The 13,812-nt window shown below is 45.4% G+C and overlaps 1 protein-coding gene across 7 annotated transcripts in view; it reads right to left on the minus strand.

Annotated features, from left to right (window-relative positions):
• mipol1 (mirror-image polydactyly 1) overlaps positions 1–13,812 on the minus strand; it is a 442,941-nt gene that overhangs the window by 122,431 nt on the left and 306,698 nt on the right. For 6 of the 7 annotated variants that reach the window (XM_070879088.1, XM_070879089.1, XM_070879087.1 and 3 more), the window contains one exon: positions 3,351–3,445. The exons of the other annotated variant lie outside the window; for it this stretch is intronic. In XM_070879088.1, the coding sequence (XP_070735189.1) occupies positions 3,351–3,445 (95 nt within the window). The remainder of the gene's footprint in view (positions 1–3,350; positions 3,446–13,812) is intronic. 7 annotated transcript variants of the gene reach the window in all.

Here is a 13,812-nt window from a genome sequence, read left to right on the forward strand (position 1 = left end):
GTGAGTACCACCTCCTTAGTGATTGTGATTGTGTAAAATTCCTCCCTCCCATAACCCCTTCACCATCACTATTGGGATATTGTTAGTGTCCTCTACCATAAAGACTGATATAAAATATTTGTTCAGAGTTTCTGCAATCTCCATGTTCCCCATTACTAATTCTCCGGTCTCGTCCTCTAAGGGACCAACAGTTACTTTAGCCACTCTTTTCCTTTTTATATACCTATAGAAACTCTTGCTTTCTGTTTTTATATTTCATGCTAGTTTACTTTCATAGTCTATCTTCCTTTTCTTAATCATCTTTTTAGTCATTCTTTGCTGGCTTTTAAAAGCTTCCCAATCTTCTGTCCTCCCACTAGTTTTGGCTACTTTGTGTGCCCTTGTTTTTAATTGGATACCGTCCTTTATTTCTTTAGTTAGCCACGGATGGCTATATTTTCTTTTACACCCTTTCCTCCTCACTGAAATATATTTTTCTTGAGAGTTGTGAAATAGCTTCTTAAATGTCCACCACTGTTCATCCTACACTTTAATCTATTTCCCCTGTCCACTTTAGCCAACTCTGCCCTCACATCTTTGTAGTCTCCTTTATTTATGCTTAGTACGCTGGTTTGAGATCCAACTTTCTCACCCTCCATCTGAATTTGAAATTCAACCATGCTATGATCACTCATTCCAAGAGGATCCTTCACTAGTTGATGGTTTATTAATCATGTCTCATTACACAGGACCAGATCCAAGATAGCCTGTTTGGTTCCATTACATACTGCTCAAGGAACCCGTCCTTTATGCACTCTATGAACTCTTCCTCAAGGCTACCCACACCAATTTGATTTGTCCAATCAATATGGAGGTTAAACTTACCCATGATTATTGCTGTTCCCTTTATACAAGGCCCCACTATTTCCTGGTTTATACTCCGACCAACAGAGTTAATACTGTTAGGGAGCCTATAGACTACGCCCATCAGTGACTTTTTCCCCTTATTATTCCCTATCTCCACCAAAACAATTTCAACATCCTGATCATTTGAGCCAATATAATTTCTCACTATTGCAGTGATTCCATCCTTTATCAACAGAGCTACCCTACCTCCTTTTCCTTTCTGTCTGTCCTTCAGGATTGTCAAATATTTATTATCCCAGTCCTGGTCACCTTGCAAGGACGTCTCTGTAATGACTATCAGATCATACCCATTTGTATCTATTTGTGCCGTCAACTCATCTATTTTGTTACGAATGCTATGTGCATTTAGACAAAGAACCCAACTCTGCCCGCGGAGGCCCTTTATTTCGATTTGTTAAGAGGATTCTTGACAGATCTCAAGTTCCGGGTTGAGGCGCATGCGCAGTACATGCCTAAACCCTGAACTTGTGGGGCCCCTACAGGCACGTGCGCACCTTGTAGGTGCCTATCGGGGCCGCAAATTCAGGGCCATCATTTCCAAATGCATGTTGGCTGCTCCTTATGACCTCTTTGGAAGAACACTGATAGCAACCAGAATAATACTCTCATTTTAAAATTAGGATATGGTCAGCAGAGTTTTGGATGATCTGAAGTTTAGAGGTTGGAAGGGAGAGGCTGGACAAGAGAGCATTGGAATAGACCGGAGGTAACAAAGGCATTAATGATGCAGTCCTGAAGTAAGGAAGAACTTTGAAACAGAAAGAAGGGGTAGGAATGGAGAAGAAAGAGCATAAGGAAGCAATTGTTAAACAATTGTTCTACCTCTTTGGAAGAACACTGATAGCAACCAGAATAATACTCTCATTTTAAAATTAGATATGGTCAGCAGAGTTTTGGATGATCTGAAGTTTACCCACTGCAGATATTGGCCTAATCTTGCTTTCTCCTTCTCTATTTGAAAATCCTCTTCAAAATGTACATCTTGGACTGTGCCTATGACCATCTGTCCTGATTTTCCACTAATTCCTGCTTGATGATCACCATGCCCCCTGTAAAGCAGCTTGGATTGTTTCATTATATGAACTGCAACTCATAAATGTAAGTTGTTCTGCAGTTTCCAGGTTTGCATTTCAGTTTTTTTTGAATATCAGAGTGTAAATATTCTTCCGTCCTTTTTTTGTGAAACTGATAAAAAAATATTAACGTCAGTCGTATTTACTTCCTCACCCTGTACCAGTGCATCAACCTAATAGTTACACGAATCTTCAAAAACATAATTCATATTTTATCTTCTCGGTCATGCCAACCTTTGGAGGAGGAGGTGAAGAGTATAAAAACTCTGACTTACATTTTACTATTGGATTACTGAGAAGAGGCCGCAGAACATGAAATATTTCCCTATTTTTCTTAAAATACTAAAAAAAATTGTATACTTGTCCTTATGCTAACTTAATTTGAATTTTTACATGATAACACTTTGTTTAACAATTGCTTCCTTATGCTCTTTCTTCTCCATTCCTACCCCTTCTTTCTGTTTCAAAGTTCTTCCTTACTTCAGGACTGTATCATTAATGCCTTTGTTACCTCGTGTCTATTCCAATGCTCTCTTGTCCAGCCTCTCACCTTCCAACCTCTGTAAACTTCAGATCATCCAAAACTCTGCTGACCATATCCTAATTTTAAAATTCTCATCCGTGTGTTCAAATCCCTCTATGGCCACACCCCTCCCTATCTATAACCTCCTCAAGGCCAACAACCTTTTGAGATCTCTGCACTCCTCCAATTCTGGACTCTGGTGCATACCCAATTTCAATCGCCCCACCAATCGCCATACCTTCAGCTGCCAAGGCCCTAAGTTCTGGAATTTCCTCATTAAACCTACCCACCTCTCTCTCCTCCTTGCCGTTGTTCCTTAAATCCTATCTCTTTGACCAAGCTTTTGATCACCCATCCTAATATCTCTTTCTGTGGCTCAGTGTCAAATTTTGAGTCCTGTGATTGAATAATAATGCATCTTGGGCTGTTTTACTATGTTAAAGACGCAATATAAATGCAAGTTATTCTTTGTCGTTGTTATCAAATTTAAGGTTTTCAATACCATAAGAACAGATATTCCCCTAACTATTGGATCTTTACAAGAGCCAGGTTTATGTAACTGATTCATGTAAACATTTTACTCTGGACAGCAGTTAAATTTGCCTGTTGAAATATGTATTTAAAATAAATATGGACCTGAATCTAAAAATGAAATGGTAATCTGATTGTTCAAGCAGTAGTTTAGAAATAATATTTGACTCAAAAATAATATTGACCGATTGCAACAAACTCTTTATATACCTCTGACTAGCTTTGTTGCATTGGCCCCTAAAGCAAGCAATTAAAATGAAAGAAAAATGTTAATGATGCCCCCAATCAATTGAAGAAGATAAACAGGTTCAGTTTACCTGTAATAAAGCCGGAGTGTCTGAATTTCTTCATCTTGTTTCTTACATTGCTGAAATACACTGTCCCTTTCTTTCTGTGTTGTTAGTAGTTGGGCCTGCAAATGATAACATTTATCGAGTTTCACGGCAGTATGCATTCATAGTGGTTATTTATTGTTTTGTTGTTTGCTTAAATTCAAAGGACTTTGCACAAATGTTTGCTGCGCTGCATATTATACAACACTATGGGCCCAAGTTTCCACATGATTTGCGCCTGATTTTTAGGAGCAACTGGTGGAGAACGGACTATCTTAGAAATCGCAATTCTCCACATTTTTTTTTCTGCAGTTCTAGTCAGGTAGAACAGTTCTACTTTGGAACAGAATTTTTTCTTCAAAAGGGGGCGTGTCCGGCCACTGACGCCTGATTTCAAAGTTTCCACAGTGAAAACGTACTCCAAACTAAGTTAGAATGGAGCAAGTGAAGATTTTTGTCAAACTGAAAAAACCTGTTCTACACATTAAAAAATCAGGCGCAGGTTACAAATTAGGCGTCCAGAACGAGGTGGAGGGGGGAAGGGAACTCATTAAATTCTACAATAAATCCTTATTTATACTTCTACAAATATTATACAAATAAATCCAACCTGAATAAACATTTATAAGCAAAGAAAAGATGAAATAAACCATCTTCCTACCTGTGTGAAAGTGCTTCAGGCAGGCCTTTCGGGACCGAAGGCTGAACGGGCCGGCCTGAAGACTTCGGGCAGGGCCCCTCCCCAGCACCAGATTTACAGGTAGGTGGCGTTGGGTTGGGTCGGTTCGGTTTGGGTCGGGGGGGGGGTGGGGAAAGAGAGGGAGAGAGGGGGGGGGGGGAAAGAGGGAGAGGGAGAGAGAGGGGAGGGGAAGAGAGAGGGGGGGGTGAGAGAGAGGGGGGGGAGAAGGGGGGGTGAGAGAGGAGGGGGGGGTGAGAGAGGGGGGGGTGAGAGAGGGGGGGGGGAGGTCAGGTCAGATCCAGTCCGGGAGCGGGAGTCGGGTCGGGTCGGGGGGCGGGAGCGCGGGTCGGGTCGGGTCGGGTCCAGTCGGGGGGGCGGGGAGCGGGAACAGGAGCGTGGGTCGGGTCGGGGAGGCGGGGTGCGGGAACAGGAGCGCGGGTCGGGTCGGGGAGGCGGGGTGCGGGAACAGGAGCTCGGGTCGGGTCCAGTCGGGGAGGCGGTGAGCGGGAACAGGAGCGCAGGTCGGGTCGGGTCGGGGGGGCGGGGAGCGGGAACAGGAGTGCGGGTCGGGTCGGGTCCAGTCGGGGAGGCGGTGAGCGGGAACAGGAGCGCGGGTCGGGTCGGGTCTGGTCGGGGGGGGCGGGGAGCGGGAACAGGAGCGCGGGTCGGGTCGGGTCGGGTCCAGTCGGGGAGGCGGGAACAGGAGCTCGGGCCGGGTCGGGTCCAGTCGGGGAGTGGGAACAGGAGCTCAGATCGGGTCGGGTCGGGTCCAGTCGGGCGGGGGCCGGAGCGGGAACAGGAGCGCGGGTCGGGTCGGGTCCAGTCGGGGAGGCGGGAACAGGAGCTCGGGTCGGGTCCAGTCGGGGAGGCGGGAACAGGAGCTCGGGTCGGGTCCAGTCGGGGAGTGGGAACAGGAGCTCGGATCTGGTCGGGTCGGGTCCAGTCGGGCGGAGCGGGAACAGGGGCGGGGGGCGGAGCGGGAACAGGAGCGTGGGTCGGGTCGGGTCCAGTCGGGGGGGGGCGGAGCGGGAACAGGAGCGCGGGTCGGGTCCAGTCGGGTGGGGGGGGAAGAGGGCGGAGCGGGAACAGGAGCGCGGGTCGGGTCGGGTCCAGGGGGGAGCGGGTGTCGGGTCTGGTCCGGAGGCGGGGGGCCGGGGGGGGAAAGAGAGCGGGTGTCGGGTCTGGTCCGGAGGCAGGGGGGGGTGGGGAGCGGGTGTCGGGTCTGGTCGGGGGGGGGGGAAAGCAGGAGCTGGCCGTGGGAGGAGCCTTATTCACGCAGCCCCAGTGAGGCCTTTCGGCCAGGGCTAGGGGCTGCGTGCTTCGGGCCCCTCCCACACAGTTCGGCGCCTGGAGCTACTGCACTTGCGTGCCCACTGTAGCGCGCATGTGCAGAGGTCCCGGCACTGTTTTCAGCGCAGGGACCTGGCTCCGCCCCCCCACAGCTCGTGCTGGCTGCGCCTTGGGCCAGAGGACCTGCAGAGAGGTGGGGAATACCGAGGGTTTTTTTTAGGCGCACTTTGTGGCGCGAAAAAACGGGCGTCCAGGTTGGGACTGCGCCGTTCTAGGTGCATGTGGAAACTTGGGCCCTATAAACTGCTATCCTCGCACATTAGTTTACAGTAAAGGAAGCACTAATTGTTTTTGGGCTACCTTTTAAACCAAAATAGCCTATCCTACTTTGTGAGTATTTAGCTACAGTACTTCAAGTAGAATACAAGCATAGCAAGAGGGCTTTTTTGTATCAAACATTAAATAGAAATATACAAACCTACAATCATAAAAGATTGCTTTGAAAATCAGATATGCCCAGTCATATTGAGAAGCATAAACCAGCGAGCAGACTCACAAGAACACAGACACACACAATGCCCAGATTTTGCGGTCAGCGGTGAAGGGATGGTGCTTGCCGCTGACCTTGAAAAAAGGTGCCCACAAAGATTTAGTGGGCTCTAGAGCATAAATTTCCTCTATTCCCATGTCACTTTGAATTTGATGCTATTTATTGGGGATTTGTGACATTCAGCAACAGGGCAGGGAGCAGGCAGATTGATCAGCCAATCAGATTAAAGAATTCTCACTGACAGCAAAGCATAAAGGAGAAAGCATGGAATATAATTCACATTTAAATTATTGTACAGAAAGCAAAATAAAAATTGGGACAGAAAACTGGATTTAAGGGAGAAGCTGAAATATCAATTTAAAAAAAAAAATCATACAAATTAATTATTTTAATAATCATGCATTTTTAAAATGTTCTTCAGAGGGAATGAGACGCTGCACTTGTAAAATTAGTCTTTCAGGGCCAGAGAGGTTGTTCAGCAGTAATTATGACTTAATAGGTCGTTAAAATCTCAGTAACACCTGATTGAACATTTTCATTGTTTTTTACAGCGAGAATAGTGCATAAAAAGTTGAAGTTCACGTCAAATCAGTGATTCTTTGTTGATTGCATCTGAAAAGACAGCAACAGCGCACCCTATGAAGGAGCAGGTTATCATTAACAGCAACTTCTGGATTTCCGCATTTAACCGTGCATGTGTGGACGACAGAAGTTGCGTCAGTTTTACACAGTAATGATGGCAAGCGTGACAGTTTTGCCTTCATTACAAGAGCAAATTTCGGGCCATTATATATAAATATCCCCACCACTTACACCATCCCCATTTATCATAGACAGTTGTCTATCTCAAGCAAATGACACTATAGGCATCAATTACAAAGGCGTCGCTTAAAGCCGATAGAGTGGGATAGCTACTTCGGGCAGTTTAGCAGCTGTTCACACCTCATTAAAGTGTGATTACCCTGTCATTAGCTAACCGAATGATTTTAGTGAAATCAACCCCTTGTAACACTTTATCTCACTTCTTGTCTGATTTCGCTGGAAATGATGCAAGTAGCACAGAGCTGGGAGAACGCAGAGTGAAATGCAAGCAGAGTGGAGAAATTTTGTGAGCGCAAGAATTCGGTGAAGAGGAGGAACGCGGTTGAGACGTCTGACTGAAAAGGAGAAGTGGAGCCACAGAACCCAAGATCTCGAAGTTAATAGTCATGAGAGCAGACCTGCGGGAGAGTGAGAGGAGCAGCCGCAGATAAAGGTAGGCTCAAGAGCCCGGAGAGAGCACGAGTGTCAGGGAGCGAGGTAAGTGACGTCAGCACAAGGGAAGGAGCTAATTGTTTTTTTCTTAACTTTATTTTGTTAAGTTACTTAATCGTCTATTAAGTAGCGGCATGGCAGGGCACCTCTGTCCCGTGGAATGTAGATATTGTGCCATGTGGGAACTCCAGGATATGTGCAGGAAGTGTCGTCAGCTGGAGGAGCTCAAACTCCAGGTTTCGAAGCTTGAGCAGCAGCTGGTGTCACTGCGGTGCATCCGTGAGGCTGAGAGCTACGTGGATAGCACGTTTCAGGAGGTGGTCACCCCACAGCGCAAGAGTGTGCAGGCAGAGAGGGAATGGGTCACCGTCAGACATATAAGGAGGACCAAGCAGGTAGTGCAGGAGTCCTGAGTGCATCTCGTTCTCCAATCAATATTCAGTACTGATTACTGGTGAGGGCAATGGTTCCTCTGGGGAGTACAACCAGAGCCAAGTCCAAGGCATCACGGGTGGCTTAGCTGTATGGGTGGCGTAGGAGAAAGATCGGGAAATCAATAGTGATAGGAGATTCAATAGTTATGGGAAGGGACAGGCATTTCTGCAGTCGCAGACGTGATTCCAGGATGGTATGTTGCCTCCCTGGTGCCAGGGTCAAGGATGTCACAGAGTGCTGTGGAACATTCTGAGGGATAACTGCCAAAGGTCGTGGTCCATATCGGTATCAACGACATAGGTAGAAAGAGGGATGAGGTCCCCCATGCAGATTTTAGGGAGCTAGGAAAGAGATTAAAAAGCAGGACTTCAAAAAGTAGTAATCTCCGAATTACTCCCGGTGCCATGAGCTAGTGAGCATAGAAATAAGAGGATAGAGCAGATGAATGCATGGCTGGAGAGATGGTACAGGAGGGAAGGGTTTAGATTCCTGGGACACTAGGACTGGGGGAGGTAGGACCTATCTAGACCAGATGGATTGCACCTCACCACTGTTGGGACCAATGTCCTCGTGGAGGGGTTGCTGGTGTTGTTGGGGAGGGTTTAAACTAATTTGGCAGCGGGATAGGCACCAGGATGTAGCATTAGAAAGGAAAAACAAGGTGCACAAAGGATTGGGAAAGACAGATAGCACTAGAGTAAAAGATAATATGGTATTAGGTGGGGTCAGATGAAGAAAAAGTACAAGAAGGTCTAAGATAGGTTAAAAGTGCATGTGTGTGAATACACGAAGTGTGGTAAATAAGGTTGGTGAGCTGCAGGCGCAAATAGTCACATGGGAATATGATGTCGTGGTGATAACGGAGTCTTGGCTCAAAAAAGGGCAGGATTGGGTACTAAATATTCCTGGATACAAGGTGTTCAGGCAAAATAGGGAAGGAAAGAAAGGAGGTGGGGTGGCAGTATTAATTAAGGAGAATATTACAGCGTTGGAGAGAGAGGATGTCCTGGAGGGGTCAAGACAGAATCTATTTGGTTAGAGTTGAGAAACAATAGAGGTGGCATTACATTACTAGGTGTATTCTATAGGCCGCCAACTAGTGGGAAGGATATTGAAGAGCAAATTTGTAGGGAAATTAGAGAGAGATGCAAGAACTATAGAGTAGTGATTTCAACTATTCTAATATAGCCTGGGATAATAATAATGTAAAGGACAGAGAGGCACAAGAATTTCTGAAGTGTGCTCAGGAGAACTTTCTTGATCTGTACATTTCAGCTCAATGAGGAAGGAGGCATTGCTGGATCTGGTTCTGGGGAGTGAGGTGGGTCAAGTGGAGGAAGTGTCAGTAGGAAAATATTTAGGGAATAGTGATCACAGTATCATAAGGTTTAGACTAGCTATGGAAAAGGACAGGAGCAATCTAGGGTAAAAATACTAAATTGGAGGAAGGCCAATTTTAGTGGGTTGGGAATGGATCTGGCTTGGGTAAATTGGAATCAACGATTGACAGACAAAATTGTAATTGAACAATGGGCTGCCTTTAAAGAGATGGTTCAGGTACAGTCGGGGTACATTCCTACGAGGGGGAAAGGTAGGGCAACCAAAGAAAGAGCACCCTGAAAGAGAGAGAGAGTGTAGGATGAAGCAGAAAGAGGGGGCATATGACAGATGTCAGGTTGAGAATACAAGTGAGAAACAGGCTGAATACAGAAAATTCAGAGGGGAAGTGAAAAAGAAAATAAGAAGGGCAGAGTATTTGCATAGATTGGCAGCTAACATAAAAGGAAATCCAAAGGTCTTCTATAGGCATATAAATAGTAAATGGGTCGTAAGAGGAGGAGTGGGGCCGATTAGGGACCAAAATGGAGACCCACGCATGGAGGCAGAGGGCATGGTTGAGGTACTAAATGAGTACTTTGCATCTATCTTTACCAAGGAAGATGCTACCAAAAGTCATAGTGAAAGAGGAGGTAGTTGAGATACCGGATGGGATAAAAATTCATAAAGAGGAGGTACAAGAAAGGCTGGCTTAAAGTACTTAAAATAGATTAAGTCAGCAGGACCGGATGGGATGCATCCTAGGATGCTGAGGGAAATAAAGCTGGAAATTGCGGAGGTACTGGCCATAATCTTCCAATCCTCCTTGGATACGGGGCTGGTGCCAGAGAACTGGAGAACTGCAGTCTTGTTACACCCTTGTTCAAAAAAAGGGTTCAAGGATAAACCCAGCAACTATAGACCAGACAGTCCAGCCTCAGTAATGTGGAAGCTTTTAGAAACAATAATCCAGGACAAAATTAACAGTCACTTGGACAAGTCTCGATTAATTAAGGAAAGCTAGCATGGATTGTGAAAGGCAAATGGTGTTTAAATAACTTGATTGTGAGTTTTTTGATGAGGTATCAAAGAGGGTTGATGAGGGCAGTGCAGTTGATATGGTGTATGTGGACTTCCAAAAGGCGTTTGATAAAGTGCCACCTAATAGGCTTGCCAGAAAAGTTGAAGCCTACAGAATAAAGCGGACAAGTTGAAGCCTGCGGAATAAAGCGGACAGTGGCAGCATAGATAAGAAATTGGCTAAGTGACTAAGGAAACAGAGAGTAGTGGTGAATGGTTGTTTTTCGGACTGGAGGAAGGTACATCGTGGTGTTCCCCTGGAGTCGGTACTAGTACCACTGCTTTTCTTGATACAGGTATATAATAATGACTTAGACTTGGGTGTACAGGGCACAATTTCAAAATGGGCAGATGATGCAAAACTTGGAAGTGTAGTGAATAGTGATAGACTTCAAGAAGACAGACAGGTTGGTGGAAGAGGCGGACACCTGACAGGTGAAATGTAATGCAGAAAAGTGCAGGGTGATACATTTTGGTAGGAAGAACGAGGAGAGGCAATATAACCTAAAGGGTACAAGTCTAAAGGGGGTGCACGAGCAGAGAGGTCTGCGGGTATATGTGCACAAATCGTTGAAGGTGGCAGGGCAGGTTGAGAAAGCAGTTAAAAAAGCATACGGGATGCTGGGCTTCATAAATAGAGATGTAAAGTACAAAAGCAAGGAAGCTATGATCAACCTTTATAAAACAGTGGTTTGGCCTCAACTGGAGTAGTGTGTCCAATTCTGGGCACCGCACTTTAGGAAGGAACTGAATACCTCAGAGAGGGTGCAGAAAGGATTTACGAGAATGGTTTCAGGGATGAGGGACTTCAGTTATGTGGATAGACTGGAGAAGCTGGGGTTGTTCTCCTTAGAGCAGAGAAGGTTGAGAGGAGATTTGATAGAGATGTTCAAGATCATGAGGAGTCTGGGCAGAGTAGATAGAGAGAAACTGTTCCTGTTGGCGGAAGGGTCGAGAACCAGAGGACACAGATTTAAAGTGATTGGCAGGAGAACCAAAGGCGGCAGGAGGAAAAACTTGTTTATGCAGTGAATGTTTAGGATCTGGAGAGCATTGCGTAGGATTTGGAATGCACTGCCTGAAAGGGTGGTGGAGGCAGATTGAATCGTGGCTTTCAAAAGGGAATTGGATAAGTAGTGAAGGAAAAAGATTTTCAGGGCTAGAAGGAAAGGGCGGGGGAGCGGGACTAACTGAAGTGTTCTAGCAGAGAGCCGGCACAGGCTCGACAGGCCGAATATCCTCCTTCTGTGCTGTAACCATTCTATGATTATTCAAGCCTTATTAATTTCACACCCGTTATAAAGATTTCCTGAGACATTTGCTGGTCTTTGTCTGTCTGCTACCACTATAACACAGTATGGATGGGTCTCGCCTGTAAAGCCTTTTATACAGTCAGCATTGGAATAGCAATATGCCGCTAATCCATCTGTCTCCCAGGTTCCATACTGGAATCATGAACGACTACACGTCTTTTAACAAACATTAAGGTTGCACATGGCTTTTTCAACAATAAAGCAACAAAATGTGAGAGATAAAAGGAATAAAAAATACATGTCAAGGGGTAATTGGAAGAACTTCAAATAAGATTAAATAAAATAGTGATGAGGAAGGGTTGAAACTCCGGGCTTAATGAATACATGAAATCAACGGGGAAACAAGCTGGGAAATCACAGAGAACACGGGAGAAATTACGTAGGTAGCACAATTGGGGAAACCTCCACGACATTCGTGGTCTCCTTGGTTACACCATCTACTGTTATATTCGGTGAGGAATATACATTAAAACACCTGCAGATGTCGCACTTTTTGTACAGATGCAAAACAGTCAGAAAGTGTAGGATGCTTCAAGACAATCTGCAAAATTCTTTAACCAAACAACAATTAAGCTTTGAGTGACCTCGGTCTCTGTTTACTTATAGAAATGAGCCTTAAAGGCTCCCCCTTAGCAGCATAATCATTGAAATTGTACAAAATGTTCCCCTTCTATATTATTCAAAATAATTGGCTTTCAAATTCAAGTGGCCACAGAAAGTGTACAGTGAGAAATTAACAGTGTCATTCCACCTTTTTAGCATTTCAAGGATCGGATGATTTTTTTAAAAAAAGTTATAAAAGAGATTCATCTAATTGCCAGCTGTTGAAACAGATGTGTTTAACTACTCTTATTAACCAACAGCTGGGAGGGAGGAAAATTGGGTTTCACTAAACCAACAGTCAGCTGCCTTCCAGTAATTATCTACATTATAAAGCATAGTTGATAAGAGCAGAAAGGCCTGGTCAACACCACAATGAATTAGGTTACAGGGTGGTAAACTACGACAATACATAACTTAGTGAGGATGTTTAACATATCAATAATCTTACAGCTTGCTTTAAGTCATTTGAAATTTGCCAATCATTTCCTGCATCGGCAGATAACATATTAAACTGCTTGGGCTAGAAATTCGGGTTTTGTTTTTGGGTGATAATCGCAGCGGAATTTACTTTTTTACCACCGGGGTAATTTTATCGCTGGACCTAACAAAATTCGGCAAACGGTGTCTGCCGATAGCAATAAATCCGGCATTGCAGAACTGAATTTGTGCACTGGAGCCAAAATTTGCGATCGGAAAAATAAAATGGACTTTCTGTGCATGTGTGTTTTCCCCCTCCCCGTGCTTCTGGTCACCTGGCAGGGAGCGCCCGCGCATGTGCAGTACACCCAGGGCTGTCTCAGACATTTTCAGATAGCAGGCATGATGGAAGGAGATGGGAGCAGGCTGAAAGTGAAAAAATTCAGTAATGAGGCGAACGAGGCCCTTATCACAGCTGTGGAGAGGAGATGGGGGGATTTAAATAGGAGGGGTACAAGTAAACCCCTCCTAGCGGTTCTTAGGTGTCTTTGGACCAGCATTTCGGAGATGACATCAGAAAGACCCACACCCAGTGCTGCAAGAGGTTCAATGACCATTGCAGGATCGTCAAAGTAACATTTTTATTGATGCACTCCTTTATTACTTAAATTATAAATCTGACACGTTGGTATAGGTAGACTTAGTGCTACACCTTATTTGCCATGAATGATTGTTACACATTATTAAGACTGTTTTCTGAGATTTTAAAAGATGTTTCTGCACTTCGATATCTTCCTCATGAACCACGTGCAACTTCCAGGGCCATTAAACAGAGGACTGTATTAAATGCACACAGTATGATATAAGTGCTTCGATGGCTATGTGTGTGTGCAACAAGAGCACATGGGCCCCCTGGTAACCATTCCCATTTTCATCTTTGCAGGGAAAGATGCCCCACAATCGCTGGGAGTAGCGATGGACAGGCGGCGGTCCAGCCAGAACCATGCCTCTGACAGACTAGGAGGAAAGAGTGGCTGGCCTGGTCCCTCAGGGAGGTCAACTATCCGTGGGGTGCTGAGCCCCCATTTGAAACTGAAGACAAGTCCTTCAAAATCCCCAGACTGGGTTGGGGCAATGTGATGTACTGTGTGTGGACTAGGGTACGGTCAATGTGATGCAGTATCTGTGGACTTGGGTTCGGACAATATGATGCAATCTCTCTTGACTACATATAATGCAGTAGCGGTGGTTCTTCAAATGAGCCTGTGCTATGTGACCTTACTCATGTCACCCTGCCCCCTCCCCTGTTGTTTTTTATTTCCAGATGAGGAGTCGCATGCGCCACATCCTCGAATGGAAGCCTCCACCTCAGTTCGTCATGTGAGGGTGGAGGAGGGCGACGAGGGCGATGCCGAGGAACCGCCACGGAAGGAACAAACTGATCAACCTATTCCAGGGGTGGGACCGATGCACTCGACACCTCTTTTTGCTGCGGTCACTAGCTCGTCC

Source organism: Pristiophorus japonicus, chromosome 4, assembly GCF_044704955.1.
Source record: "Pristiophorus japonicus isolate sPriJap1 chromosome 4, sPriJap1.hap1, whole genome shotgun sequence".
NCBI classification, from domain to species: domain Eukaryota; kingdom Metazoa; phylum Chordata; class Chondrichthyes; family Pristiophoridae; genus Pristiophorus; species Pristiophorus japonicus.